Here is a 27,164-nt window from a genome sequence, read left to right as displayed (position 1 = left end):
AAAATATACACCACACACTCAGACACACACACACACCCACACAGACACACTATGATGTGGGTCAGCTGAGGACTGGGGTAGTTTAGCTCTGACGTCATATTTAAATGTTTTATATATGACCAGCAGATAAAACATCTGGAAGCAGCAGATGTTTGTTTCTTTAAATCCTCCTCCTCCTCCTCCTCCTCCTCCGCCTCCTCCTCTTCCTCCTCCGTCACCGGGCCTGTTCCGGTTCCTGTAGCCGCCGCCCCGGTCCTCTCCCTCCCTCTCGCCCTCTCTCCCTCTCCACCTCCACCTCCAGCCGGCGGACGCTCCTCCTGCTGAGCCCCGCTGCGGAGGCCTGGTTCCCGGGGAGATGCTGAAGCAGCAGCGGCTGGAAGAGATGCTGGTCCCGGCCTGAGGAGCGGAGGAGCAGCGGAGGAGCAGCGGAGGAGCAGCAGGAAGATGTCGGGCAGGAAGCCTCTGACCCCGGTGAGCGAGTCCGACCAGGCACCGGTGAGTCTGCTCCAGCCTGATTATTGACTATCGATCATTATTATAACGTATTTATTGACGCAGTTTAATGATGTTTAATTATTGAAGGGTTAAATATCCCTGATTCAAATGAATTATACTTTACTCTATTATTTTAAATATTTCATTAATTATGAAATATTAATAATTGTTATGTATTCCTTTAAATGGCGGGGCAGTTTAATTAATTTTTACTATTGGTGAGAATTTAATTAGTTTTAATTTTACAATAAAAACAGTTTTATTATATTATCAATAAACATTTTATTTTGTAGGAATGGAGTTTTATAGAGTGAATGGAGCTGTGTTGGTTTCATTATTTAAATATTTTTTTGATGTATTATTAATGTGTTTATCAAGTCTATACTTTATTTAATATTTGATTATTATTGAAGTTTAATATAATATATGAGTGATGCCACTGGGAGAAGCTGGTCAGATCCACAGTGTTCAGCAGACCAGTAGCAGACTGGTTCCTCCTTCATCGACCCGATTGTCCTCGTATCCAGACCGACATTATCAACATCACATCAGGATTTATTTATTCAAGGAGCCACATGTTAATGTTGACATCATCTCACCATGTTGAAGAAGGAGGAGAACTTCCTGGATCTGCTCCTAAATCCTCTCTCATGAGCTCCTCCTCCATGACGCCTCACGGACTCGGGTTCAGTGGATTCTGTGAAATCCTGCTGACACAAACCGGCCTGATGAGAATCTTCATATTCAGATTTAATAAGAGTCTCAGCTTCGTCACGTTTTGATCTTTTCTCCTTCGGCAGCGACAGTCGCCTCCTGCCGTCTCCTTACTATTGATTTTTCCCAGAATGCACTGCAGGTTGGACACCAGCAGCTCACTGAGGTTTATTCATCACATTCACAACAATCAGCTTCATGGTGACCACTTTGTAATGTTCAGGGTTATGGAGGGTCAAAGTGTGTGTCCTCGGGTCAAAGTGTGTGTCCTCGGGTCAAAGTGTGTGTCCTCGGGTCAAAGTGTGTGTCCTCGGGTCAAAGTGTGTGTCCTCGGGTCAAAGTGTGTGTCCTCGGGTCAAAGTGTGTGTCCTCGGGTCAAAGTGTGTGTCCTCGGGTCAGAGTGTGTCGTCGGACAAAGTGTGTGTCCTCGGGTCAAAGTGTGTGTCCTCGAGTCAAAGTGTGTGTCCTCGGTTCAAAGTGTGTGTCCTCGGGTCAGAGTGTGTCGTCGGTCAAAGTGTGTGTCCTCGGGTCAAAGTGTGTGTCCTCGGGTCAAAGTGTGTGTCCTCGGGTCAAAGTGTGTGTCCTCGGGTCAAAGTGTGTGTCCTCGGGTCAAAGTGTGTGTCCTCGGGTCAGAGTGTGTCGTCGGTCAAAGTGTGTGTCGTCGGTTGAAAGTGTGTGTCCTCGGGTCAAAGTGTGTGTCGTCGGTTGAAAGTGTGTGTCCTCGGGTCAGAGTGTGTCGTCGGTCAAAGTGTGTGTCCTCAGGTCAAAGTGTGTGTCCTCGGGTCAAAGTGTGTGTCCTCGGGTCAAAGTGTGTGTCCTCGGGTCAAAGTGTGTGTCCTCGGGTCAAAGTGTGTGCCGCTGGTGTAAGTGTGTGTCCTCAGGTCAAAGTGTGTGTCCTTGGTGAAAGTGTGTGTCCTTGGGTCAAAGTGTGTGTCCTTGGGTGAAAGTGTGTGTTGTCGGTCAAAGTGTGTGTCCTCGGTGAAAGTGTGTGTCCTTGGATCAAAGTGTGTGTCGTTGGGTCAAAGTGTGTGTCGTCGGTCAAAGTGTGTGTCTTCGAGTCAAAGTGTGTCGTCGGTCAAAGTGTGTGTCCTCGAGTCAATGTGTGTCGTCGGTCAAAGTGTGTGTCCTCAGGTCAAAGTGTGTAACCTCGGGTCAAAGTGTGTGTCCTCGGGTCAAAGTGTGTGTCCTCGGGTCAAAGTGTGTGTCCTCGGGTCAAAGTGTGTGTCCTCGAGTCAAAGTGTGTCGTCGGTCAAAGTGTGTGTCCTCGGGTCGAAGTGTGTGTCCTCGGGTCAAAGTGTGTGTCCTCGAGTCAAAGTGTGTCGTCGGTCAAAGTGTGTCCTCGGGTCGAAGTGTGTGTCCTCGGGTCAAAGTGTGTGTCCTCGGGTCAAAGTGTGTGTCCTCGAGTCAAAGTGTGTCCTCGAGTCAAAGTGTGTCGTCGGTCAAAGTGTGTGTCGTCGGTTGAAAGTGTGTGTCCTCGGGTCAAAGTGTGTGTCCTCGGGTCAGAGTGTGTCGTCGGTCAAAGTGTGTGTCCTCGGGTCAGAGTGTGTCCTCGGGTCAAAGTGTGTGTCCTCGGGTCAGAGTGTGTCGTCGGTCAAAGTGTGTGTCCTCGGGTCAGAGTGTGTCGTCGGTCAAAGTGTGTGTCCTCGGGTCAGAGTGTGTCCTCGGGTCAAAGTGTGTGTCCTCGGGTCAAAGTGTGTCCTCGGGTCAAAGTGTGTGTCCTCGGGTCAAAGTGTGTGTCCTCGGGTCAAAGTGTGTGTCCTCGGGTCAAAGTGTGTGTCGTCGGGTCAAAGTGTGTGTCGTGGGTCAAAGTGTGTGTCCTCGGTCAAAGTGTGTGTCGTCGGTGAATGTGTGTGTCGTCAGTTGAAAGTGTGTGTTGTCGGTCAAAGTGTGTGTCCTCGGTCAAAGTGTGTGACGTCGGTGAATGTGTTTGTGTCGGTCAAGTTGTGTGTCGCTTGTGACTGGCTGCAGTACAGGTCACAAACTCCACCTCCTCCATGTTAGCAGAACAATAATGTTTATGGGCGGGGCCTCGATACCATGGCTCCACCCCCCACAGCGGGGGCCGAAGTGGAGCCGGTTCCTTCTCTCCGGTTCTCCTTCCTGCTGAAGCTGGTTCACAGCAGCTCTCCTCTCACTGAGCCGTCCAGGTCCTGGTTCTCATGTTGATCAGCTTCATGTGATTCAGAACCTGCTCAGAGCTCTGGACCTGGCTGAGCTTCACTGGTCCTGTTCCTCAGAGTAGCATCTCAGTGTGTGAATGTTCGTGTCTCCTTCAGGTGAAGGTCTCAGACGGACTCCCCGGGCCCCCGGCTCCGCTCCCCAGGTCCTCGAGCCGGCACGGCCTGCCGCCGCCTCGCAGCTCCGGCGCGTCGGAGGAACAGCCGCACGTCGGGAACTACCGGCTGCTGAAGACCATCGGCAAAGGCAACTTCGCCAAAGTCAAACTGGCCCGACACTCGCTGACGGGCCGAGAGGTGAGAGATCAACACCTGGCTCCTCATGTCCTCATGTCTTCAGGTTCTCATGTCCTCAGGTCCTCGGGTCCTCGGGTCCTAACCTCCTTACCTCCTCAGGTCCTCAGGTCCTCAGGTCCTAACCTCCTCAGGTCCTCAGGTCCTCGGGTCCTAACCTCCTTACCTCCTCAGGTCCTCAGGTCCTCAGGTCCTAACCTCCTCAGGTCCTCAGGTCCTCGGGTCCTAACCTCCTTACCTCCTCATGTCCTCACCTCCTCATGTCCTCACCTCCCCACGTCCTCACATCCTCACTTCCCTCCTCCTCAGTTCCTCATGTCCTCATGTCCTCACCTCCTCATGTCCTCACCTCCCCACGTCCTCACATCCTCACTTCCCTCCTCCTCAGTTCCTCAGGTCCTCATGTCCTCACCTCCTCATGTCCTCACCTCCTCATGTCCTCATGTCCTCACCTCCTCATGTCCTCACCTCCTCATGTCCTCACCTCCTCACCTTGTCCAGTGTCAACGGGGTTGAATCTGGTTGACGCTGCTGTGACATCATGAACTGGAGGCGGCGGCTAAAGGGTTAATTATTGATGCTGCACGTGTGAGTGTGAGTGTGAGTGTGAGTGTGAGTGTGTGTGTGTGTGTGTGTGTTATTTAAAGATCCACTCTGTGAGAGGGGAAGTAGGAGCCGACCAATCAGCCGCTGTGTTTCTCTCTGGAGACGTTTCATGAAGCAACATGTTTCATTTGAATGAGATAAAAAACACAAACAAACAAATGATGTAAACAGGATTAAAACAAACACTCTAACAATAAAGAAACAACCATCACTGACTGACATCATTAATCTGGATGTCCTCAGTTTACTGCTGCCTCAGTGTCACAGTGATCCTGAGAGCTGCTCCAATCAGGAGGCAGGCAGGGGGCGGCGACAAGGTCAGGCCACTCCTCCAGCCGCTGGAGCCAATCGTATTCAGAGGATTGAACACAAACACAGGAGAAGGGGTGGAGCCTATAATCTAGACTGATCAGTTACAACGTTTCTGTTTCAGGTGGCGATCAAGATCATCGACAAGACGCAGATGAACCCGACCAGCCTGCAGAAGGTGAGACCTGTCCCACTGTCTCACTGTCTCACCTGTCTCACACCTCACCTGTCTCACCTGTCCCACCTGTCTCACCTGTCTCCCCTGTCTCACACCTCACCTGTCTCACCTGTCCCACCTGTCTCACACCTCACCTGTCTCACCTGTCCCACCTGTCTCACACCTCACCTGTCTCACCTGTCCCACCTGTCTCACACCTCACCTGTCTCACATGTCCCACCTTTCTCACATCTCCCCTGTCTCACACCTCACCTGTCTCACCTGTCCCACCTGTCTCACCTGTCCCACCTGTCTCACCTGTCTCACCTGTCTCCCCTGTCTCACACCTCACATGTCTCACATGTCTCAACTCTGACCTGTCGCACACCTCACCTGTCTCACACCTCACATGTCTCACCTGTCCCACCTGTCTCACCTGTCTCACCTGTCTCACTGTCTCACCTGTCTCACCTGTCTCAACTCTGACCTGTCTCACCTGTCTCACTGTCTCACACATCACCTGTCTCACTGTCTCACCTGTCTCACTGTCTCACCTGTCTCACATGTCACGCACCTCACCTGTCTCACTGTCTCACACATCACCTGTCTCACACTCACCTGTCTCACACCTCACCTGTCTCACACCTCACATGTCTCCCCTGTCTCACACCTCACATGTCTCCCCTGTCTCACACCTCACCTGTCCCACCTGTCTCACACATCACCTGTCTCACTGTCTCACCTGTCTCACACATCACCTGTCTCACTATCTCACACATCACCTGTCTCACCTGTCTCACATGTCTCAACTCTGACCTGTCGCACACCTCACATGTTTCACCTCACTAAAATATTTGAGAATTGAGAAGTGATGTCACTGATTCACTTGTTTCCAGCTGTTCAGGGAAGTTAGTGTGATGAAGATCCTCAACCACCCAAACATCGGTGAGTCTCATCCTCTTCCTCTTCCTCATCTTCCTCCTCCTCTTTTCCCTTCTCCTCTTCCTCCTCCTGTTCCACCTGTTCCTCCTCTTCCTCCTCCTGTTCCACCTGTTCCTCCTCTTCCTCCTCCTGTTCCTCCTCGTCTTTTCCCTTCTCCTCTTCCTCCTCCTGTTCCTCCTGTTCCTCCTCCTGTTCCTCCTCCTCTCCCTCCACCTGATCGAGGCTCAGTATGTGGCAGCAGTGTTGAGCTCCCTCTGTTTTACAGTGAAGCTGTTCGAGGTCATTGAGACGGAGAAGACTCTGTACCTGGTGATGGAGTTCGCCAGTGGAGGTAAGTCCAGCTCCCCTGTGTGACCTCCTCATCAGCTGACATGTGATCAGTTAACGTCACGTGACACCTGTCTGTGTTTCAGGGGAAGTCTTTGACTACCTGGTGGCTCATGGACGAATGAAGGAGAAGGAGGCCAGAGCAAAGTTTCGCCAGGTGACATATTTTCATATTTCAGACTCAACCTGGTCCCTGTCGTACGAACCAATCAGAGCCAAGTGTTGTCTCTGCAGGACATCCGCCCGAGCATCACCTGACCTGGAGAGAATCCTTCACCACCAGTGTTCAGACTCAAATATGAAGTTATTAGAGGTCAGAGGTCAAAGGTCACAGTGACCTAGTGTTAGTGTGAATGCAACACGTCAGGAGGGACTGAAACAGAAACTGGTGTTCGACCACAGGACGTTGTGTTAGTCATGATCTGCAGCAGAGGGATAACTTCCCTCTGCAGGATGTTGTGGTTCATCCTCCGGGACCAGACCAACCCCCCCCCCCCACATCACCGTCAGCCCACAGGACAAATCATCTCCGAGGAGCCGCTAATGAAACGAATCAGTTTCATTATCCATTAGAGCGGCAGAGCTGTAAAACTGAGCTGCTGCTGTGGTTATAGAGCACAGGAGGTCGACGTGTGCTAACAGCTCAGCTAACATGCTAACAGCTCAGCTAACATGCTAACAGCTCAGCTAACAAGCTAACAGCTCAGCTAACATGCTAACAGCTTGGCTAACAGAGCAGCTAACATGCTAACAGCTCAGCTAACATGCTAACAGCTCAGCTAACATGCTAACAGCTCGGCAGGTTCAGACAGCTGAGCGTCCACTGAAGCGCGACATGATCCCAGAAGGCCACCGTACAGGAGTTACTCAGACTGCCACCCTCAGGACAAACTGTAAATGACACCTGTGAGTCAGTGAGATCAAAGCAGAACTCCTGTCTGTAATCTTGTTTCTTCCTCTTCTTCCTCGTCCTCCTCCTCCTCCTCCTCCTTCCTGTATCACTGTTTCTGTCAGATTGTGTCAGCAGTGGAGTACTGTCACCAGAAGAGGATCGTACATCGAGACCTCAAGGTGCACACACACTCACACACACACTCACTCACTCTCACTCACACACACTCACACTCACACACTCACACTCACACACACTCACTCACTCACACACACACACACACACACACACACACACACACACACACACACAAACACACACACTCACTCAAACACTCACACACTCACTCACTCACACACACACACTCACTCACACTCACACTCACTCACTCACACACACACACTCACACACACACACACACACTCACACACACTCACACACACTCACACACACACACAAACACACACTCACTCACTCACTCACTCACACACTCGCTCACGGTGGTGATGTGTTCTGTGTTGCAGGCGGAGAACCTCCTGCTCGACGCCGACATGAACATTAAAATCGCAGACTTTGGATTCAGTAACGAGTTCACGATCGGCAGCAAGTTGGACACGTTCTGCGGCTCGCCGCCCTACGCCGCTCCCGAGCTCTTCCAGGTGAGACCCCGCCCACAACATATAATTACACCCAAAAAGTGACTCGACCTTGAGGACAGTGTGTGTGAGTGGTGACGGCTGTGGGCTGCTGGTGATGGAGCTCTGTGACCTGCAGGGGAAGAAGTACGACGGGCCGGAGGTGGACGTCTGGAGTCTGGGAGTGATCCTCTACACGCTGGTCAGCGGCTCGCTGCCCTTCGACGGACAGAACCTCAAGGTCTGTGTGGACACACAACACAACTTCTGTACTCCTGTAAAATACACAAACTTCTGTAGGAAACGACTCACATACAAATATAAAAGTTCAGGCTCTGAAATATCCTCAGAGTATAAAAGTGATAAGTTCCTTCTGAAGTGGTTTCAACCGACTGAGACAAACTGAGACTCACGTCACATTGATAACGTTTAAAGGATAAACAACAAGGAGTCATCTTTCCTGTGATTTCCTTTTCGGTTTAAATCTGTCTTTATTCCGATACAAAAAAAGAATCTCAAGTGCTTTAAAACCAAAGTATCGAGACTATCGCAGTAAAGTGTGTGTGTGTGTGTGTGTCTATGTGTTTGTCTGTGTGTGTGTGTGTGTGTGTGTGCAGGAGCTGCGGGAGCGTGTCCTCAGAGGAAAGTACCGGATTCCCTTCTACATGTCGACTGACTGTGAAAACCTGCTGAAGAAGCTGCTGGTTCTAAACCCCGGAAAACGAGGCAGTCTCCAGGTAACGCACGGGAATCGAACAAGCGACCAGCCGCCTTAAACCCCGCCTTCAACATTGAGAACTCAACTGTCACCCTAAGCTGATCTGACACTGATCAGTTTGTGCAGCTTTGGTAAATTAAGAGGATTTATTAGGGTTCTCATCACAGCTGCTTCCTGAGAAACGTCAGTCAGAGTTAGTGGAGTTGTTTTTAGTGTTTCTACAACATGACGAACACAGAACACACAGAAAACATTAAAGAAGAATGAATCAGATGATTGCAACCGAACCCTAACCCTCCTGTGGTTTGTCTCTAAAGCAAATCATGAAGGATCGGTGGATGAACGTCGGCTACGACAATGACGACCTGAAGCAGTTCACCGAGGCCGAGCAAGACTTCAACGACCTCCAGCGCATCGGTCAGACACACACATGATCCAACATCTCAGGAGGACACTCATAACCCTAACCCAAACCTAGACCTAGACCTAGCTCTAAAACCAAGCCCATTGAAGGGGGGGCAGGAAGTGAGAACCAGGCAAAATGTCCTCACTCTGTAGGTTGTAGGCTCAAACTGGTCCTCACAAAGACATCTGTACAAGAGCACACACTCACACACACACACACATGCACACACACAGAGACATGCACACACACACACACACACACACAGAGACATGCACACACACACACACACACACACACACACACACACACAGACATGCACACTCACACACAGAGACATGCACACACACACACACACACACACACACACACAGAGACATGCACACACACACACACACACACAGAGACATGCACACACACACACACACACACACACACACACTTGGCTAATGTTAAACTTGAGCATTTAGCTCAGAGTTGTTGTCACAGCTGTAGCCTGTGAGCGTTGTGCCCGCTGCTGATTGGCCTGTGGCTCTTCTGACCAATCAGAGCTGATGGGGACGATGGGTTTCCCTCAGGAGGAAGTGAGGAAGGCGCTGGACGGTCCCAAGTACAACGAGGTGACAGCAACGTACCTGCTGCTGGGGAGGAAGCCGGTCGAGGTGAGTTAGCATAGCAGCTCGCTAGCATTCAGTGGAGCCTAGCTTAGCAGGAGGACCGGGCTGTTAGCCTAGCTCCTTGAGAGGAGAACTGTCCCCGTCCCACAATCCTCTGTTGTGACCCTCTCCACCAGTTTGAAGGCACTGAGTCTGTGTCCCGTGGTGGCCTGGTCCAAAGGTCACGACCCTGCAGCGACGTCAACGGCTCGAGTCAGTCCCCCGCCCACTCTCGCAATGCAACAGCCAATCAGAAGCAGCGGCGCTTTAGTGACCACGGTGAGTTGATACCTGATCAGGTTCTGCCGTTCGCTCAAACTCGTCCTGAGACACGTGTGAGTGTTTACACATGTTCTCTGTGTTCTGTGTCTCAGTGGCGCCCTCTATCCCCCCACCTGTGTCCTGCACCAAGCATTCCCACGCCAACAGCGTGGAAAGTGACCGGAAGGACGGGCCCCCCTCCCCCATGGGAGCTCCAGACCGCCGGAAGTCCGCCACCGGGTCGGGGGTGAGTGCTGCAGATCCGCATGTTGACCAGAAACCAGGTTTGAACCAGGATCAGAGGATCTAACGAATCTGAACTAAAGATCAGGTCAGAAAATATCAAAGCTACGTTTAGATATCGAGATCAAAGTTACAGGAAGCCATGGGACTGTTGACCTGCTCAAACCTGATCGGTGTAACACTCTGTATATTCACATGATCTGTTGATGGAGAGGAGGGTCTTTGTGTTTCAGAGCATTACTCGGAGGAACACGTATGTTAATGAGCGACCGAGCATCGAACGCCACTCCACTGGGATTCCCAACGGGAAGGACAGCAGGTGAGGGACGTCTCGGACCTGTCCCTGATCGCTTGATGATTTTACACATCAGTAAATCGTCTGTGTGTGTTTCAGTCTCCCTGAGGTTCCTGCCGCGTCCCCCTCCCCGTCGCCAGGGGCCGCCGTGTCCTCCAGGCGTCCCCGTCATGTGAAGTCCATGTCAGTGTCGGGACACCCCATGAGGTCCAGCCTGCCGCCCATCGACGACCACGCAGAGTATCAGAGGTTCTTCACGTCTCCTCTCAGCAGCAGACCTTCCACTTGTTGTTTCTTTACTAACGACTGTCCTCTCCCCCGCAGCTCGCCCCACCAGCCCCCCCCCTCCCCCTCCGCCTTCAGCGTCACCAGCAGCAGTAGCACTACGCCGGACCGCAGCAGCTTCCCCCGCGGCTCCACCAGCCGCTCCACCTTCCATGGTGCGCAGCTTCGAGACCGCCGACCCGCCACCTACAACGGGCCGCCGGTCTCGCCCAGCCTGTCGCAGCACGCTGCTGCGTCGCTAGCTACGTCACGCCGCGGCACATCGGGCTCCCTCATCGGAAAGATCACCTCCAAGTTCGTTCGCAGGTCGGTAACAGCAGGGGGCGATGTTGAGTAGCTGTGGGGGAGGGGCGTGCTCAGTCATGTGGAGCCACAGTTGTGCACGAGCAGCAGAAATGTCTTTCCAGTCACTGATGGGTTGTGTGCACCAGGATCGTGGGCGTTACCTACTCAGATTTGAATATTAACAGTTAATCAGGAGGCATGAACAGGAAGTAACTGGTCAGCCTGGACAGGAAGTGACGCCCAAAGCTGTTTGATTGACAGCTTAGCTCTCCAAGGAATCGAGAAAGTAATAAGAGTAAGAAATAATAAAAAAAGTAACAAAGTTACATTAAGGAAAATAAACATGAAAACATTCTCAAGTATTCTTAAAATACAGTAATAAAATATATATTTATTATATATATATAATAAAAATATATATAAATTCACATATACCTGGACCTGCTGATGTTTATACTTGGTTCCTCGACTCTCTAACAACGATCTCTCTCTCTCCTCCTCCAGGAGTTCCTCGGGCGAGCCTCGAGAGGAGGTACGGGAGTCCAAGCCTCGTTCCCTGAGGTTCACCTGGAGCATGAAGACCACGTCCTCCATGGAGCCGGGGGACGTGATGAAGGAGATCCGCCGGGTTCTGGACGCCAACAACTGTGACTACGAGCAGCGTGAGCGCTACCTTCTGTTCTGCGTGCACGGAGACGCCCGGCTGGACAGTCTGGTCCAATGGGAGATGGAGGTGTGCAAACTGCCCCGCCTCTCGCTCAATGGCGTGCGGTTCAAAAGGATCTCCGGCATGTCCATCGCCTTCAAGAACATCGCCTCCAAAGTGGCCAATGAGCTCAGGCTGTGAGCGAGGAGAACACGCCCACTCCTCCTGACGTTAGGTGTTTGACTCCGTCCCGGAGCGACTGGAGTCTGACTCAGAGAAAACACTTATTTTACTCAACACAGTTAATATTTAACGTTATCACTAAATGTTAATGCCAGTGAAACCAAATGTTCCAACAAGCAGACGCTCGGCAGCTTGATGAACTTGAACTGAACCCACAGTGGAAACGTTAAAGGGATTAAAGAAACCAGATGAGTCATGAAGCAGGAAAATGATCAATGTCCGTCCACAGCAACACACCTGAAGACACAGGTCACATGACTGCTCCCCTGCACTGGTCAGGTGGTGTAAACAGGAAGTAGATTGTCTCTGCAGTGGGTTGCTTATTAACAGAAACTCAGTGACGGTGAAACGTCAGAGCAGGGACGAGGAGGTGGAAGTGTAACTGACAGGAAGTGCTACTGACAGGAAGTGTTACTGACAGGAAGTGTTACTCACAGGAAATGTGACCGACAGGAAGTCTCATTGACAGGAAGTCTCACTGACAGGAAGTGTGACCGACAGGAAGTCTCATTGACAGGAAGTCTCATTGACAGGAAGTCTCACTGACAGGAAGTGCGACTGACAGGAAGTGTGACTGACAGGAAGCGTTTGCAATAAAACTTAAACGCATCAGTGTGGATGGCGCTTTAACATCTGTTTTGAGAATGAGTCATAAATTGCATGTTAAATATCCACGACAGAAAGAAGCTTTGTGCGGCGGAGAGCGATGAGCATGAAATCTGGAGTCTCATAATATCGCAGTGCATGTCCGGCTCGTATTTTGCCTGAGCCTGATAACAGTTAGAGTGGAATCTGGTTCCTGAAGTCAGGCCAAACTTTACCGGTGTGAAACACAACATTCACCAGCTCATGGTTTTGTGATGGCAGGAAACGTTCTGTGTGTTGCCTCCAGTGACCCAGAGAGCCAGGGTTCCACCAGCAGGTGACCAAAGATGTGAGAAGAACTAGAATGTCCCTCAGCAGAGAGCATGAGACCACCAGAGCCAATCAGTCCTCTTAAACTCAGTCAAGCCTTAAAGCTCAGCCAACGACTCCACGTCAGACGTGGAGTCGTTAGAACGTTGGAACACAGGAACACTCCCTATAGAAAGAACTGCAGCTCCTGGTGAGTTTGAGGTCAGCACTGAGCTGAAGCACATAAACACACATGTGATCGATCGGCCTTTCTGGTTCTAGCTAGCTACCGTTAAAGTTTATCCGGTCGGAACGTCTTTGTTGTGAATGATGTGAAAACCTTGGAGCCTTTCACTTCATGCGTAGCACCAGGAGCGAGCTAACAGCTGTTCGCTCATATTCCCGCAAATATATGGAAGAAAGAATTTGAAGAGTGTGAATGAGGTTTCTCTCCAGCTAATGTTAGCGTAGCATAGGGTTTTGTCCTACTTGATGGTTAAGTGACTTGTTATTGATTCTGTCTGACCTGGACGTGTCTGGTGAACATGTCCACACGTCCCACAGGGACCCGTCGTCTGTCCACACGTCCACCATCGTCCTCAGCTCTGAGGCTGTGGGTCTGAAGCAGAGTGATGAGCCATGAAATGTGATGAACAATCAGTTTGTGACTTTAAACATCATCGCTGTTGGTTGTGTAACAGAGGAAATGTGTTGTCCTGTTAAGACCTTTAATGATGCAGAGCCCCCTGGTGGTTCAACGTGAGATGACAACAGTTTGTTATTATTGCTGTGTAAAATGTGACCTGTCCAGGTGGAGCCTCTGCTGATTAGTCTGTGTACAGTTTTGATTTAGTCTTCACTGTCTGAATTTGTCTTTTGTTTCCACAACTGAAAACATGAATCTGAACATTTTTTGAGCCACGAGATGGATTCATTTTTTATAAATAGGTGTTTGTGTTTATATTTCTGTTAAACGTAGCTCAAACCAGAATGCACTTCACGTCCAGCTTAGTAAGTTCTGTTTACATAAACTCACATGTCCTCCGTTCAGAAGTATCCCTCTGTTTTTCTTCTATGAACAAATCTCACACATCATGTGACTTCAGCTCGAAGCTCATTGGTTCTTCTGAAGGTTTGAAAACACCTCACACACACATACACACACACACACACACGACAGTTTCTCCTGAAACAACTGACTTTTATTTCAAACTGCAGGATGAAATGATAAATCAATGTTCAGATGATGATGTAAATAAAGTTTGAATCAAAGACACATTCACAGATATGAGTTTTTTTACTTCTGAGTCGGAAGGAGGTCGTCGATGACTCCGCCCACCTCCAGCCTCTTCTCCATGGAGATGAGCAGCTTGACCCCGTCCACCACCAGCTGGGTCACTTCCACCTCGCTCAGGCCAAAGGTCACCGTGTTGCTCACGAGACACAACAGAGAGGATTCTGGGAGAAAAGAAGAAGTAAGTTTGAATAAAGCACACTTCAGGTGTCGCCTCAGGAACTAGTGCCGCTGTGTAAAGAACGTGGGACCAGGACCTGAATGTGGGACCAGGACCTGAACGTGGGACCCGGACCTGAACGTGGGACCAGGACCTGAACGTGGGATCAGGACCTGAACATGGGACCTGAACGTGGGACCCGGACCTGAACGTGGGACCAGGACATGAACATGGGATCGGACCTGAACATGGGACCTGAACGTAGGACCCGGACCTGAACGTGGGACAAAGACCTGAACGTGGGACCGGGACCTGAGCGTGGGACAAAGACCTGAATGTGGGACGTGAACGTGGGACCGGGACCTGAACGTGGGACCGGAACCTGAACGTGTGACCTGGACCTGAACGTGGGACCGGAACCTGAACGTGGGACCCGGACCTGAACGTGGGACCAGGACCTTAACGTGGGACCCGGACCTGAACGCGGGACTCGGACCTGAACGCGGGCCCCAGACCTGAACGCGGGACCAGGACCCGAACGTGGGACCTGAAGGTGAGACCTTGAATGTGGGACCAGAACGTGGGACCAGAACGTGGGACCCGGACCTGAACTTGGGACCCGGACCTGAATGTGGGACCCGGACCTGAACGTGGAGAACTCCTGGGACGTCCTCCCTCTGTACCTGTTCTGTTCAAACGAATCCTGAGTCTCTGCAGGATGTCCTGGAGGCGCTTGTGTCGGGGGAGGTGCTGCAGGTGGAGGTGGACGCTGACCTTCAGGCCTGTGCCCACGTCAGCTGGAGAGCTCATCACCCATCCCAGCTGCTGCTTCCAGGTGAACGGGTGGTGGAGCTCGCTGTAGGACGCCCCGAGCTGGAAACACAGGAAAGGATCAAATGCCACAAAACCTGGTTACACTGCCAGAAGGTCTTCAGGAGCTCAGTGACCTTCTCCACTTGAAGGAACCTTGTAACCAATGAAGATGTGATATACACTCAACAGGCACTTTATTAGAAACGCCTTATTAATGATGTGGCAAACTGCTCCATGATGACATCATCACCACCCAAAGAGTGAGGAGGAAACTGAAGGAGGTTCTCCAACTCCTTCCACCGCTGGCTCCAACAATCACATGTCTCCTCCTGGTTAGATGTGAACATTAACTGATGAGTATCTACAGGATCTCATGCGTCACACTGCTGCCACATGATTGACTCACCAGACAAGATCAATAAGGTCACAGGTTATGAATCAGAAGGTGTCAATAAAATGTTCAGATGCAATAAACCAATAGATATTTGTGGATAAATGAATTCAAAGCAAATTTCCATTTTGATTGAAACGTTGGTCTCTATGGAGAAGCTGGACCTTCATGTCTGACCTTCTGCAGGTTGATGCAGCTGCTTTTAAAAGCCTCCACGATGTTGGCGTGGTCTTGTGTGGACACCAGTCTGAGGTGGTCCTCCATGTTGACCCAGACCTTTAGGCTGCCATCGTCACTGAGCCTGCAGGACGGAGTCATAGAACAAGACATCAAACCCCCAACCTTACAGGTAACGATTGACCTGCTCTCTATCCAGACTGACCACACAGCCCTGGCATCAGGCCAGTCCCGGGCCACGCCGACCCGCTGCTGGGCGGACGACGGTGGACTCAGGTTCAGATCCCGCTGCTGGTCCTGGTCCAGCTCCTCCAGGAGGAGGAATCGACCAGGCAGCTCCTCCTCCAGCCGCTGCAGAGCTGTAATGAGAGTATTTCTCAGTTTCCACTGAGTCATGATGTCGATCATGACTCAGCGGAAGAAGAACACTGAACAGCAAACTCTGAGAGATCAGATATGAGAGGTAAACCCTCAGACATGCAGTACCTCTCCTGGCCAGGGTGAGGAGCTGTCTGCGCTCTCCTCGGCTGCAGTGGGTCGGGAAGCAGAAGTCGTGGACAGATCGGACCACGCTCACCTCACAGCCGACAGCGTACGAGCCGTCCAGGTCCTCGCCGCCCTGCACACACAGCGTCTCCTCACCTTACAAACGTAGACCTGGTTCTAGAACTGGTTGTAAAACACATTTCAAACACAACGTTCCCATGATGCAGCACAAAGTTGTTGCTCTTCGTTCTTAATCACTGAACCTTAAACACAGCTCAGAGTGAACGTGGCGTCACAAAGACACAGAGACGACCAGGACACTTCTCACCAGGTGGTCGGGGGGGGGGGGGGGGGGGCTACCTTCAGGTTGTGGTGGTTGAGGTCACTCTCTGGCGTCTGGCTGGTGATCTTGTGTTGGTGATGTGCTTCGATGACTCGGTCGAAGAAGTCACAGAACACGATGTAGGACTCGGCGTCACCAGCAGAACATCCCACCGACACAGGACCTGAACCATCACCTCCACACACACCGGTTCAGAGGGGACACGTTTACCTCACAAACCCTCCCACTGTGCAGGGACACACATGTTTAACCTCATTTATCCAGATACAAATACTGCACAAAATATCTTGAAGGAAAACTATCAAAAACTATATTTATACATAAATGTAAACTGATGTTAAACTGATTCATGAGAGAGACTTGTTCCAGAAGATCTGTACGATGACATCACAGTGACATCACAATGACATCACAGTGACATCACCTGGTTCCTCCAGGCCCGGGCGGATGACATCATCGAAGACGACTCCGCTCCGGGTGCAGCGGTTGAACTGTCGGCGGTACATGTCCCCCGTGAGGATCCGTCCCATCCAGGTCCAGTTCCTGCACAGGTCAGGGAACTCGTCCTCGGGGGAACCTCTCTTCAGCCGGAACTGGGACATGGGGTCGGGGGGAACCAAACTCTGAGCGCACAGGGAACAGCTGTCAGTCCAGATGAGGTCAGCGAGGTTTGACCTTCATCAATGTCATCTGTTTTATTTTGACAGAGATTAATTTAGTCGGTGAGACTTTAAAGTATTTCTGTCCCAGTTCAGGGGATTAATGATAATCACACCTGTTGTGATGAAGTGAAAGACTTTCTACGACTCAAGACATAAACATCTTTTTATATTAAAAACTCTAAACATCTGGATAAACTAGAGTTCACTATTTAACAAAGAATATTATAGTATGAGGAAGGATGGAAGAAGTATAAACATGTATATATATTTAAAGACAGTTGGCTATGGAATCTATATAAAGTTGTGGTGTTCATCGTGTTTATATGCTAACATTCTGAAAGTGGTCAAATGATCTCTGGTTATTTGATAAAGATAAAAAGCATTACGTTGAGGTGGCCGGTTTGGAACAATGACAGAATGATTGAGTTATTCTGTTTCATGAGCTTCACACCAAATCTGTGTCGTCACCTCTAAAACCGTCCGGTACCTGGTCTCCATCGGGAACACAACTGGAGCTGCAACAGAGACAAAGTGTCTATGGATCCTAATTCATCAGATATTATTATTAGAGTCTTTCATCCAGATCTTCATCCAGCTCTGAGCCGAGCTGGATGAAGATCTCAGCTCCACACGGAGGATTCTGTAAACCTGGACTCAAACATCACAAAGTGAGAGTTAGTTTCCTGAGTGGAGACGATGGGAGACTCACGTTTGACCTTCCACATGTCGACAAGCAGCCGGACGCACAACAACAGACACAAGAATAGTCGAGCTGGTGCAGAGCAGCTCATCCTGCAGGGGTCCAGTTACACACACAGCCTTTTAATATCCACTGCTGTGTGTGTGTGTGTGAAGTGTGTTTGTGTGTGTACATGTGTTTGTGTGTGTGTTTGAGGATGAGAGGTGTGTGTTTGTGCTTGTGTGTGTTTGAGGATGATGTGTGTGTGTGTTTGAGGATGATGTGTGTGTGTGTGTGTATTGTGACTTGTAACAATATGAACTCCCTGTGATTCCTCTTCCTGTAATCAAGGATCTGATAATGAAGCTGAAAACGTCTGATGATATAAATGCAGTTTTTAATGAGACTTCAGCAGCTTCACGTTAACATCCATATTTTACAGATTCTACTGAAACTCAAATGTTGTGATACATGTTCGTCCAATCAGCATTAAGAGCACCAGGAAGAAGAAGAAGAATAAATAACAGAGATGGTGACCAGTCGAGTTTCTAGTTTTCAAACGTAAACATCGACGTGAGAACATTAAACCCAACAACAGAACATCGATAAGACTGGAGGACATGTTTAATTCTGAAGAACGTCTGTGTGAAGTCTTTGTGAAAAGATCGACAGGTTATTGATTGATTGATGATTGATGGCAGGTTACAAATCATTCAAACTGTTAACATCTGTTCACGTCTGGAGATTTTCTAGTTTTCTTCTTCTCAAGAAATCCCTGAACCACGTGTAGATTGATCCTCTGATAAAAGCTACAGATTTATATCTTCAGTTAGAAACGACTGTAAATAAAGATGGACGACATGACAGCTCCCGAAAGTGAAGCCAAAGTGTGAACCCCTGGTGGCCGGCTGCAGTATAGCTAAGAAACCCGCCTCCTCCATGTTAGCAGATGGGACCAAACTAAAACCAGAGGAGACGTTAAAGGAGTCGTTTCAGTTCTCATCTCACCGACGTTTGTTCAAGTGTCTCAGATCAGTTTGATTTCAATCAGTTTGATGACATGGCTGAGACGTCATGATTGACAGCTGAGTCTCACTCCTCATTGGGCGAGAGTATGTATGGGCGGGACCTTGATACCACTTTCACTGCTGCACTGACTCTGACTGTAAATGACGTCATCGCCACAAGATGGCAGCGTTTGTGTCCAAGATATTTGGGCTTCATATTTTTAGTGTGTGGATGTCTGATCCTTTTACAATGGTCCACAGTCTAACTAGCGCCCCCTGGAGGCTGCAGCAGTTTTCATTACAACCACAATGTGAACGATTTATCTTTTTCTTAAAATCAAGATATAAATGTAACGTTTGTCCTGAGGGTGGCGCTAAATGACAGCTTGTGAGATCATTACACGTTAAAGAATTCTTACTCACGATGTGAAGCCTGAAACAAAGCATTACAAAATACAACTCAACAGATGAAACTTGAAACTCTTAGAAATCACAGATTCAAGTTACAAATGTTAGCGTGTTTGCTGAAGACTGTGAAGATGGTAAACATGAAACCTGCTGATATCAACATTCAACTCCATCCTCACGAGGCTGCTAGCACGTGAGTCGACTCTTCAGGCCTTCGCACACTGACACCTTTTCTTTGTGGGATTTATTTCATGCTATTAATAGATTCCAAATCTGTATCGAGTCAATGTCGCGGTACTTCAGAGACACCGAGGCTTTTGGCTTGTTGAACTAAGGTACATTGTAAAATATCCATCCAATCAGAAAGCATGTTGTTCAGGATTTTCTCCTTTTGAAACAGAACTAGTAGAACAACAACTTCCTCCTCCACCCAGCTTGAGAAATGAATTCATCTGTACGAGGCAGGACTTAGTGATGTTTTTATAAATATGAAAAATCAAGTTTCACCTTCAAGTTTTTTAATTAATTTGTGTCGCGTTGATGTGCAAAGGCCGTTAGTCTTTTTGTGTTTAAAGGGTCGTTCATGATGTTAAAGTGATAATGTTTTCCAGGTGCTGTTGTGTCCTTGTTGTTGGTGTTTAAGGCGACACACACAGACAGAGAACCAGAGGGGATCCAGAGTGGAACCCTGTGGATGCAACACGTGTTTGTTGAGGTTTAATTTCTGTTTTAAGACTAAGTTTCAGTCCAACCTCCCAAACAACACAGAGATGTTAGAACCAGGGTCCCTGAGGCAGCCGGTGCTGCACCTACGTCCTGTGGGAAACACATCAGCACTGATCTGCTTCTGGATCCCGTGTCAATGAGTCACTTTTATGTTCTTGTGGTTTAACACTGGAGAAGTTGGTCAGAAGTGAAACTGTCGCTTATTTGAACCTCAATAATCCGATTTTCCCACAGGACCTGAATGCAGCAGCTTCCATGGAAACTGAGCTTTCATTTCTTTCCGTTAGTGGAGGGAGGAAGACGAGGCCGTCTCCGACTGGTGGAGGGCCAGGCCCGAGGGCTGCTGGGCGGAGCTCGGCCCTGACGCCCCCGGGCTCCCACTGAGGGTCATGGGAGCAGGAGGGCGGGGGTTGAGGCGGGGGGGCAGGGGGTTGGAGGGGCGGATGAGAGGCGGGGGCTGCTGCAGCGTGGGGCGGGGCTGCAGGAAGCGAGCCTGCTGCTGGAGGGGCGGAGGCTGGCGGTGCAGGGAGGGCGTGGCTGGTAGGGAGGGCCGGAGGAGGGGAGGGGGCTGGTGGAGAGAAGAGGAGGAGCTGCTGGACGTCACCAGAGTCTGAGCCGAGGAAGACGAGGAGGCAGCAGGAGACGCACCTGAGGAAGTCACCTGAACCTGCGGGGAGGAGAACCAGAGGTTATTGAGTCTGAATGAGTCTTCAGGTGTGTTGCAAAGGATCATGGGAAACACAGTGTTGCCTGTGAAGTGTTTACCTCTAACCTCCGCTGATGATGATATGTTTGTTAGTTAGGAGGAAGGCTAAGTTTCATTTCTCACCTCTTCGTCTTCCTCGTCAGTGCTCTTCCCTGATGGAGTGGTAGAGCTGTTCTTTCCCTCCTCTCCTGAGGTGGCGCTGTCTCCGTTGGGAGCTCGTGTTCCCTGCTCCGCCTCCCACTCCTGCAGCACCTCCTCCAGGTTGAACCGCCGTCGGTAGTTCACAAAGAAGTTCTTCACCTGGCCGACCGTCTTGTTGCCTATGACGTCTGCGATGGCCTGAAAGTCTTTTCCGTATTTCCGGACACCTGAAGACATCACAGACGGGTTACACTGATGTCTGTGATTTAATGTCTGTGGTTCACACGTGCACTGAAGTTGTCAATAGGAGAGAACCTCAGAATCAAGACCTACCTTCAACCTGATAACAAAGTGTCACGTCTGATACACAAAGCGACGCTAACACTTCCTCTGTGTCACACTTCCTGTCAGTCACACTACCTGTCAGTAACGCTTCCTGTCAGTCACACTTCCTGTCAGTCACACTTCCTGTCTGTTACCCTTCCTGTCAGTTACACTTCCTGTCAGTGAGACTTCCTGTCAGTATCACTTCCTTTCAGTTACACTTCCTGTCAGTCACGCTTCCTGTCAGTCACACTTCCTGTCAGTGAGACTTCCTATCAGTCACACTTCCTGTCAGTCACACTTCCTGTCAGTCACACTTCCTGTCACTTCCTGTCAGTTATACTTCCTGTCAGTTACACTTCCTGTCAGTGAGACTTCCTGTCAGTTACACTTCCTGTCAGTCACACTTCCTGTCAGTCACACTTCCTGTCAGTCACACTTCCTGTCAGTCACACTTCCTGTCACTTCCTGTCAGTTATACTTCCTGTCAGTGAGACTTCCTGTCAGTAACACTTCCTGTCAGTTACACTTCCTGTCAGTCACACTTCCTGTCAGTCACACTTCCTGTCTGTTACACTTCCTGTCAGTAACACTTCCTGTCAGTCACACTTCCTGTCAGTCACACTTCCTGTCAGTAACACTTCCTGTCAGTAACACTTCCTGTCAGTTACACTTCCTGTCAGTCACACTTCCTGTCTGTTACACTTCCTGTCAGTAACACTTCCTGTCAGTTACACTTCCTGTCAGTCACACTTCCTGTCAGTAACACTTCCTGTCAGTCACACTTCCTGTCAGTCACACTTCCTGTCAGTATCACTTCCTGTCAGTTACGCTTCCTGTCAGTCACGCTTCCTGTCACTTCCTGTCAGTTATGGCAGTTATACTTCCTGTCAGTGAGACTTCCTGTCAGTGAGACTTCCTGTCAGTTACACTTCCTGTCAGTCACACTTCCTGTCTGTTACACTTCCTGTCAGTCACACTTCCTGTCAGTAACACTTCCTGTCAGTTACACTTCCTGTCAGTCACACTTCCTGTCAGTCACACTTCCTGTCTGTTACACTTCCTGTCAGTCACACTTCCTGTCAGTAACACTTCCTGTCACTTCCTGTCAGTTACACTTCCTGTCAGTCACACTTCCTGTCTGTTACACTTCCTGTCAGTCACACTTCCTGTCAGTAACACTTCCTGTCACTTCCTGTCAGTTACACTTCCTGTCAGTCACACTTCCTGTCAGTAACACTTCCTGTCACTTCCTGTCTGTTACACTTCCTGTCAGTCACACTTCCTGTCAGTTACACTTCCTGTCTGTCACACTTCCTGTCAGTAACACTTCCTGTCACTTCCTGTCAGATACACTTCCTGTCAGTCACACTTCCTGTCTGTTACACTTCCTGTCAGTCACACTTCCTGTCAGTCACACTTCCTGTCAGTATCACTTCCTGTCAGTTACGCTTCCTGTCAGTCACGCTTCCTGTCACTTCCTGTCAGTTATGGCAGTTATACTTCCTGTCAGTGAGACTTCCTGTCAGTGAGACTTCCTGTCAGTTACACTTCCTGTCACTTCCTGTCAGTCACACTTCCTGTCAGTCACACTTCCTGTCTGTTACACTTCCTGTCAGTCACACTTCCTGTCAGTAACACTTCCTGTCACTTCCTGTCAGTTACACTTCCTGTCAGTCACACTTCCTGTCTGTTACACTTCCTGTCAGTGACTCGTCACCATCACTGCTCCACCTTCAGAGGAGTTTCTTTTTACTTAGCAACCAACTGCAGAGGAGACAATCTACTTCCTGTTTACATCACGTGACCAGTGGACGTTCGTGGTCATGTGACGTGATGAGAGCCTCTCAGATCTTCTCAGAGTCTCACCTTGAACGGCCAGGAGCTGCTCGTCCGTGGTCCAGCGGGCGTTCACCTTCTGGTTACACTGCAAAGTTCAACACCAGTGAAACCGTGAAACATGAAAACAACAGATTGAACTCTGAGACGTGATGAGAGCTTCTCTCTTCAGAGCCGGGTGAGGAGGAGGAGGAGGAGGAGGAGGAGGAGGATCTGGACGGCTTGGTGGGTTTGATAATGTTCATGTACTTCAGGATAAAGTCAATGATTTACAATGAAAGAAAATGTTTCATCTCTGAAATGTTGTTTTGAAGACGAGTATCTCATTCAGTCCCATCATGTTTATAATATGTATATGAAATATGCTCCAGCTGTGGAGTCAGTGGTCGGTACCTCAGGGAGCCGGAGGTCCTCGATCCCGGACTCCAGCAGGTGTTTGAGTCCGCTGTTCATCTGCTTGGCGTTCTGCACCTGGACCACGACACACAACGAGTCACGTGACCTCCTCAGAGCAGATTGAAGTGAGGATTGTATATGATATTTATACTTTTTGTTACCCTCTTGTCTTTGTTGCAAGAGCTATAAGAAGCATTATTTTATAATTGATATTATTATAAGGAGGTGTCACCACCAGGTGGCAGTGGAGCCCTGGCAGATCAGACAAGTATGAGACTGAGACTCTGGAGGACAAGGTCATTTCCTGTGTGTCCACCCACCTGTCTCTTGAGGGACACCAGCTCCATGTCCAGCTGGCGGAGGAGGGTGTTGGCGGCGGAGGCGCTGCAGGACACGGCCACCACGTCCTCCTGCGTCAGGTACATGCCTTTGGGGGGGCGGCAGCGGGAGCGCTGGTGGTGTCGGTGCTGCAGGGTCTGGTGCTCCCGGCGACCCAGCGCCACCTTAGAGCCCGGCACCACCGGCTCCACCTGGTTCTGAGGGAACATGTGAGGAACATGTGTTATGAACCCAAAACTGACTTTATGACCAAAGTAAGAATGAGACCCGACAATAGAACAAATAGGATCCAGCTTCTCATCGGGTCCTTTGTTCTTCTTATAAACTTACAGTGAACCAGCTGAGTGGAGTCGCTTTGAGTTTGTGATGTTTTCAGTTTCATATTTTGTTGATTAAGTATTTAAATATTAAAGAATATTTACTAATCTGTAGTAAAATCTAAATGAGACGATTTAAGATGCAGCTCTGCTTTGAGGCTGTATTACAGAAATGATTCATTCTAATCTTTCATAAAGTACAAGACCCGTCTTAGAATTCACGGATTGTGTGTGTGTGTGTGTGTGTGTGTGTGTGTGTGTGTGTGTGTGCTGACCTCTTTCTTTGCTTCCTTGTTGGGGTCGTAGTCACTGTCGTGGGCCTCGATGGGATTCGCCTCCTCCATCTCCTCGTCACTGCCGCGGGGACAACAAACCAAAGTTTAACCACTAAACGTTTCAGACAGAAACCAGAACCCACCAAGCTGAGGAGCAGATTCATTTTGAATGTGTGGATGTGATTGGGTCAGAGCTTCTACCTGACGTCCTGGTTGCTCCTGTTGGCCAGTTTACGAGCCTGTCGGTCCATCAGACTGGTCCGGGAGCGGGTCTTCTTCCACGAGTAGTAATACTTCACCAGGCTGGAGATGGATTTGTCCGGCAGCTGAAGGAAGTGAAACCAGGTTAGAGGCAGGCTGGGTCTTCAGGACAGTGTTGTCGTGGTGTCAGGTGTTTACCATCTGCTGGATGCGGTGGAAGCTCTTCCCGTGGAAGCTGAACGCCTGTTCGAACAGAACCTTGTCCTCCACCGTCCACTCGTCAGGAAACGGCGTGAAGTTCGGGAGGTCGGCCAGAGACTTCTCTATGTTGTGTTTGTGCCAGAAGAGCATGCCAAGAGCCTGGACACACACACACACATATACACACACACACACACACATTGTTTTTGTCTGACAGGCTTGCAGCTCTTCTGGTTCAGGGAGCAGAGGATCATGGGTAATATCCAGTGTTCAGATGTTTCAGGTCAGTGGGACGGTGAAAACCACTCCAAACCTCCGACAGTCGATCCCCATGTGGGGCTGCAGGGGGCGCTGCTGCTCAGTGACACAGTGCTGCTGGATTTCACTGCATCAGATTCACAGACTGTTTAATCAACGTTAAAGAAGCGTGAAGTAACATCTGGATCAGATTCTGTTCTGTCTGATTCCTAATGTGACAAACTTGATTTGTACTGAACTCATTATGAATAATTAGCAAAGTCATTTTTCTCTGTTGAGGCAGAAACTAAGAATAAATCCTTCTTTTGGGGGATTTTTAAATCTTTTATATGATTGAGATGAAGGAGAGACAGGAAGTGAACAACATGCTGTAGAGGTGCAGCCGGCCCCCACCTGCTCCACGTTGTATCCGTGTTTCTCTTTGGCCAACGCGATGTACTCGTCCACTGTGGAGGAAACACAGTGTCAGTTCAGCCGAGGAGCAGAGGAGCTTCCACAGGAGAAACCACAGGTTCAGAATCAGAAAGGACTTAAACCAGGTTCACTTACGCTTCGGGTCCAGGATGGAGTGATACGGGGACCAGACCAACATCCCTCCACTGTCCTTGTCCGGGTACTTAGTGGAACCTGAACAAAGATCCACACGGTTACACAACTCGTTCGGCTGCAGGGCTTCACATCTACAGGCTGCTACACATTCATGCCTGCTGGGACAGGAGCAGAGTTGCATCATGGGAAACGTAGGAACCAGAGTCGGGGAACTGAACGTCAGGATTCTCCACCTCCACTGCAAAAACTTTCTCTTAAATACAGATAAAGAATATTTTCTCAATTCCTCTCTTTTTGGGGATTTCCATAACGTATTTGTTCATGGTCATTTTTTTTCAGTTTTCCAAATACTTCATTCTATACTTAATAATTTAGAATCATAACATATAAGTATTTTTATGTAGTTATATACATTAGGTCATTTCAAGTGTTTCTATGATGAGTTATACTCTATTGTTGTTAATTATCTAACCAGCATTTATTGATTTAATGACGTTAGTTCTATTCCTTCTGTTATTGATACTTTTACTTATAGAACAATGAGAACGAGTCGATGTCAGATCAATCGTTTGTCCACACTAACGGCAGACATGCTCACAAGTTATTGTTTTTAAAAGATTATTGTTATATCTTTATAAAAATTGTAATCCTAAAAATGTATTGATATCTTGATAAACTAAATCTAATTCGTCTTTTCTCTATTTATTACTTTCTTATAAACATGATGAGATGATGTCCTCTGGGATTGTGGGTAATTTTGCCTGGTATTATAGACAGATTAAACAATTATGACAATATTTATTCGTCTAAAAAATGTTCTATTGACAGAAAATTACAGAATTAATAAAAATCTTGAACCTGTAGCAGAGTCACTATGTTTATTATTGTGTATTAACCATGATTAATGTGGAGGGATCATTAGAAACCAACAGGGATCTTCACTTAGTGTCAATAAATCATGTCCCAGTGGAAACTGACGCTTAAATATTACATTTAATAAATATATGAAAGTGTCCTCCTCAGTGTTGATGAGTTTCAGACCTCCCTCCGTGTGACCGAGGCTACCACCGTCCGTCCCACCGCACACACTCACCGGGCTCGAACTCGGGGATGTTGGCCTGATAGTCCGCTCCGACCCGCATCCCCACATCTGCAAACACACAACCAGATGTTCTCATTATTATATAATATATGAGTTATGATCATAAGTGTTGTTGCTGGAGCGCAGCGGCGGAGCCACAGGCGCGTGTTCGAGGCTCCCTCACCGTGCTCGTCGTCGCTGCCGCTGTCCTCAGAGAAATGTCCCCCGTTGGACGCGTTGGACGGACTCTTGGTCCCGTTGGATCGACCTTTCCCCAGATACTCGGAGCCCTTGTCCATCATGCCCGGCATCTCGGCGCTCGGATGCACCGAGTTTCGGTCGCGATGTCCGGATAGAAAATGTCACGGAGCCGCTGGAGCTTTTTCTTTCTGCTGCAGTTCCCTCCGCCGCCGCAGCTCCGGCCGTGGCGCTGCAGCTGCGGTCGTCGCTGCTCGCCGCGTTTCAAGCGTCACTTCGGTTTATTTAACCGAACTAGCATCATCAGCGGAGACGCGTCGGGATTCCACCAAAATCTGAAGTGACGAGGTTTGTTCCGCAGCACGCGAGGGGCGTCGCCGTGCGGGTCTAACCTCCGCGGCGGAAGGTTCTCTACGCACCGCTGAGCGGCGGTGCGGCGCCTGCTGCCGCGGAGCCTGTGGCCTGTGTAACCTTCCGCCCAATCCGACTGATTAATACTAAGATTAATAAGAGAACAAAACTGAGATCTAACTTCATGAAACCTTAAAACAATTAACAACCAACACGAGTCTAAAATAACCTGAAAACACACATATGACTTCAAACTGTGATCATCACAGCTCCACATGTTACTGACATGTTAAATATCATCACGGTACTACGTCATATCAACTGCAGCTGATTTATAGTGTAATATAATAACATGTAGTTCGGTT

The 27,164-nt window shown here is 49.2% G+C and overlaps 3 protein-coding genes across 4 annotated transcripts; 1 reads left to right on the top strand and 2 right to left on the bottom strand.

Annotated features, from left to right (window-relative positions):
- The first annotated feature begins 242 nt into the window (after window positions 1-242).
- Window positions 243-13,753, top strand: mark1 (MAP/microtubule affinity-regulating kinase 1). The gene is made up of 18 exons (XM_062388264.1): window positions 243-495; window positions 3,486-3,683; window positions 4,720-4,773; window positions 5,649-5,697; window positions 5,960-6,025; window positions 6,108-6,178; window positions 7,036-7,092; window positions 7,438-7,572; window positions 7,688-7,789; window positions 8,166-8,285; window positions 8,584-8,683; window positions 9,219-9,331; window positions 9,463-9,604; window positions 9,700-9,833; window positions 10,063-10,148; window positions 10,224-10,373; window positions 10,449-10,715; window positions 11,199-13,753. The coding sequence occupies exons 1-18, from the start codon at window positions 445-447 to the stop codon at window positions 11,539-11,541; spliced, it is 2,238 nt and encodes a 745-aa protein (XP_062244248.1). The 5' UTR covers window positions 243-444; the 3' UTR covers window positions 11,542-13,753.
- On the bottom strand, window positions 13,749-17,612 carry zgc:172076. Of its 2 annotated transcripts, none has more exons than XM_062388349.1 (9): window positions 17,513-17,612; window positions 17,272-17,318; window positions 16,566-16,764; window positions 16,159-16,316; window positions 15,799-15,931; window positions 15,518-15,671; window positions 15,313-15,436; window positions 14,615-14,804; window positions 13,749-13,935 (listed from the first exon to the last, which is right to left on the bottom strand). In XM_062388349.1, exons 1-9 carry the CDS (start codon window positions 17,592-17,594, stop codon window positions 13,775-13,777), a joined length of 1,248 nt encoding a protein of 415 aa, XP_062244333.1. In that variant the 5' UTR covers window positions 17,595-17,612; the 3' UTR covers window positions 13,749-13,774. The 2 variants fall into 2 exon arrangements, with proteins under 2 accessions (XP_062244333.1, XP_062244334.1); XM_062388350.1 differs by having other exon boundaries at window positions 16,159-16,304.
- Window positions 17,613-17,859: 247 nt separating this feature from the next.
- Window positions 17,860-26,799, bottom strand: rcor3 (REST corepressor 3). Its single transcript, XM_062388309.1, has 12 exons — window positions 26,435-26,799; window positions 26,263-26,319; window positions 25,170-25,247; window positions 25,014-25,066; window positions 24,360-24,521; window positions 24,162-24,286; window positions 23,961-24,039; window positions 23,350-23,565; window positions 23,027-23,104; window positions 22,664-22,721; window positions 20,453-20,697; window positions 17,860-20,290 (listed from the first exon to the last, which is right to left on the bottom strand). The coding sequence occupies exons 1-12, from the start codon at window positions 26,559-26,561 to the stop codon at window positions 19,907-19,909; spliced, it is 1,662 nt and encodes a 553-aa protein (XP_062244293.1). The 5' UTR covers window positions 26,562-26,799; the 3' UTR covers window positions 17,860-19,906.
- Between the last annotated feature and the right edge of the window lie 365 nt (window positions 26,800-27,164).

This window comes from Platichthys flesus, chromosome 5, assembly GCF_949316205.1.
Source record: "Platichthys flesus chromosome 5, fPlaFle2.1, whole genome shotgun sequence".
NCBI lineage: Eukaryota > Metazoa > Chordata > Actinopteri > Pleuronectiformes > Pleuronectidae > Platichthys > Platichthys flesus.
This window is presented reverse-complemented; position numbering and strand designations above follow the sequence as displayed.

Coding starts and splice junctions, on each gene's coding strand:
- mark1 (XM_062388264.1), top strand. CDS start 445: ATGTCGGGCAGGAAGCCTCTGACCCCGGTGAGCGAGTCCGACCAGGCA. Junction 7,790..8,165: donor TCGACGGACAGAACCTCAAG/GTCTGTGTGGAC, acceptor GTGTGTGTGCAG/GAGCTGCGGGAGCGTGTCCT. Junction 9,605..9,699: donor GCGGCGCTTTAGTGACCACG/GTGAGTTGATAC, acceptor TCTGTGTCTCAG/TGGCGCCCTCTATCCCCCCA.
- zgc:172076 (XM_062388349.1), bottom strand. CDS start 17,594: ATGAGCTGCTCTGCACCAGCTCGACTATTCTTGTGTCTGTTGTTGTGC. Junction 17,319..17,512: donor CGACATGTGGAAGGTCAAAC/GTGAGTCTCCCA, acceptor TCTCTGTTGCAG/CTCCAGTTGTGTTCCCGATG. Junction 13,936..14,614: donor GATTCGTTTGAACAGAACAG/GTACAGAGGGAG, acceptor CTTTTCTCCCAG/AATCCTCTCTGTTGTGTCTC.
- rcor3 (XM_062388309.1), bottom strand. CDS start 26,561: ATGCCGGGCATGATGGACAAGGGCTCCGAGTATCTGGGGAAAGGTCGA. Junction 24,522..25,013: donor ACGGATACAACGTGGAGCAG/GTGGGGGCCGGC, acceptor GTGTGTGTCCAG/GCTCTTGGCATGCTCTTCTG. Junction 24,040..24,161: donor AGGAGCAACCAGGACGTCAG/GTAGAAGCTCTG, acceptor TCCCCGCGGCAG/TGACGAGGAGATGGAGGAGG.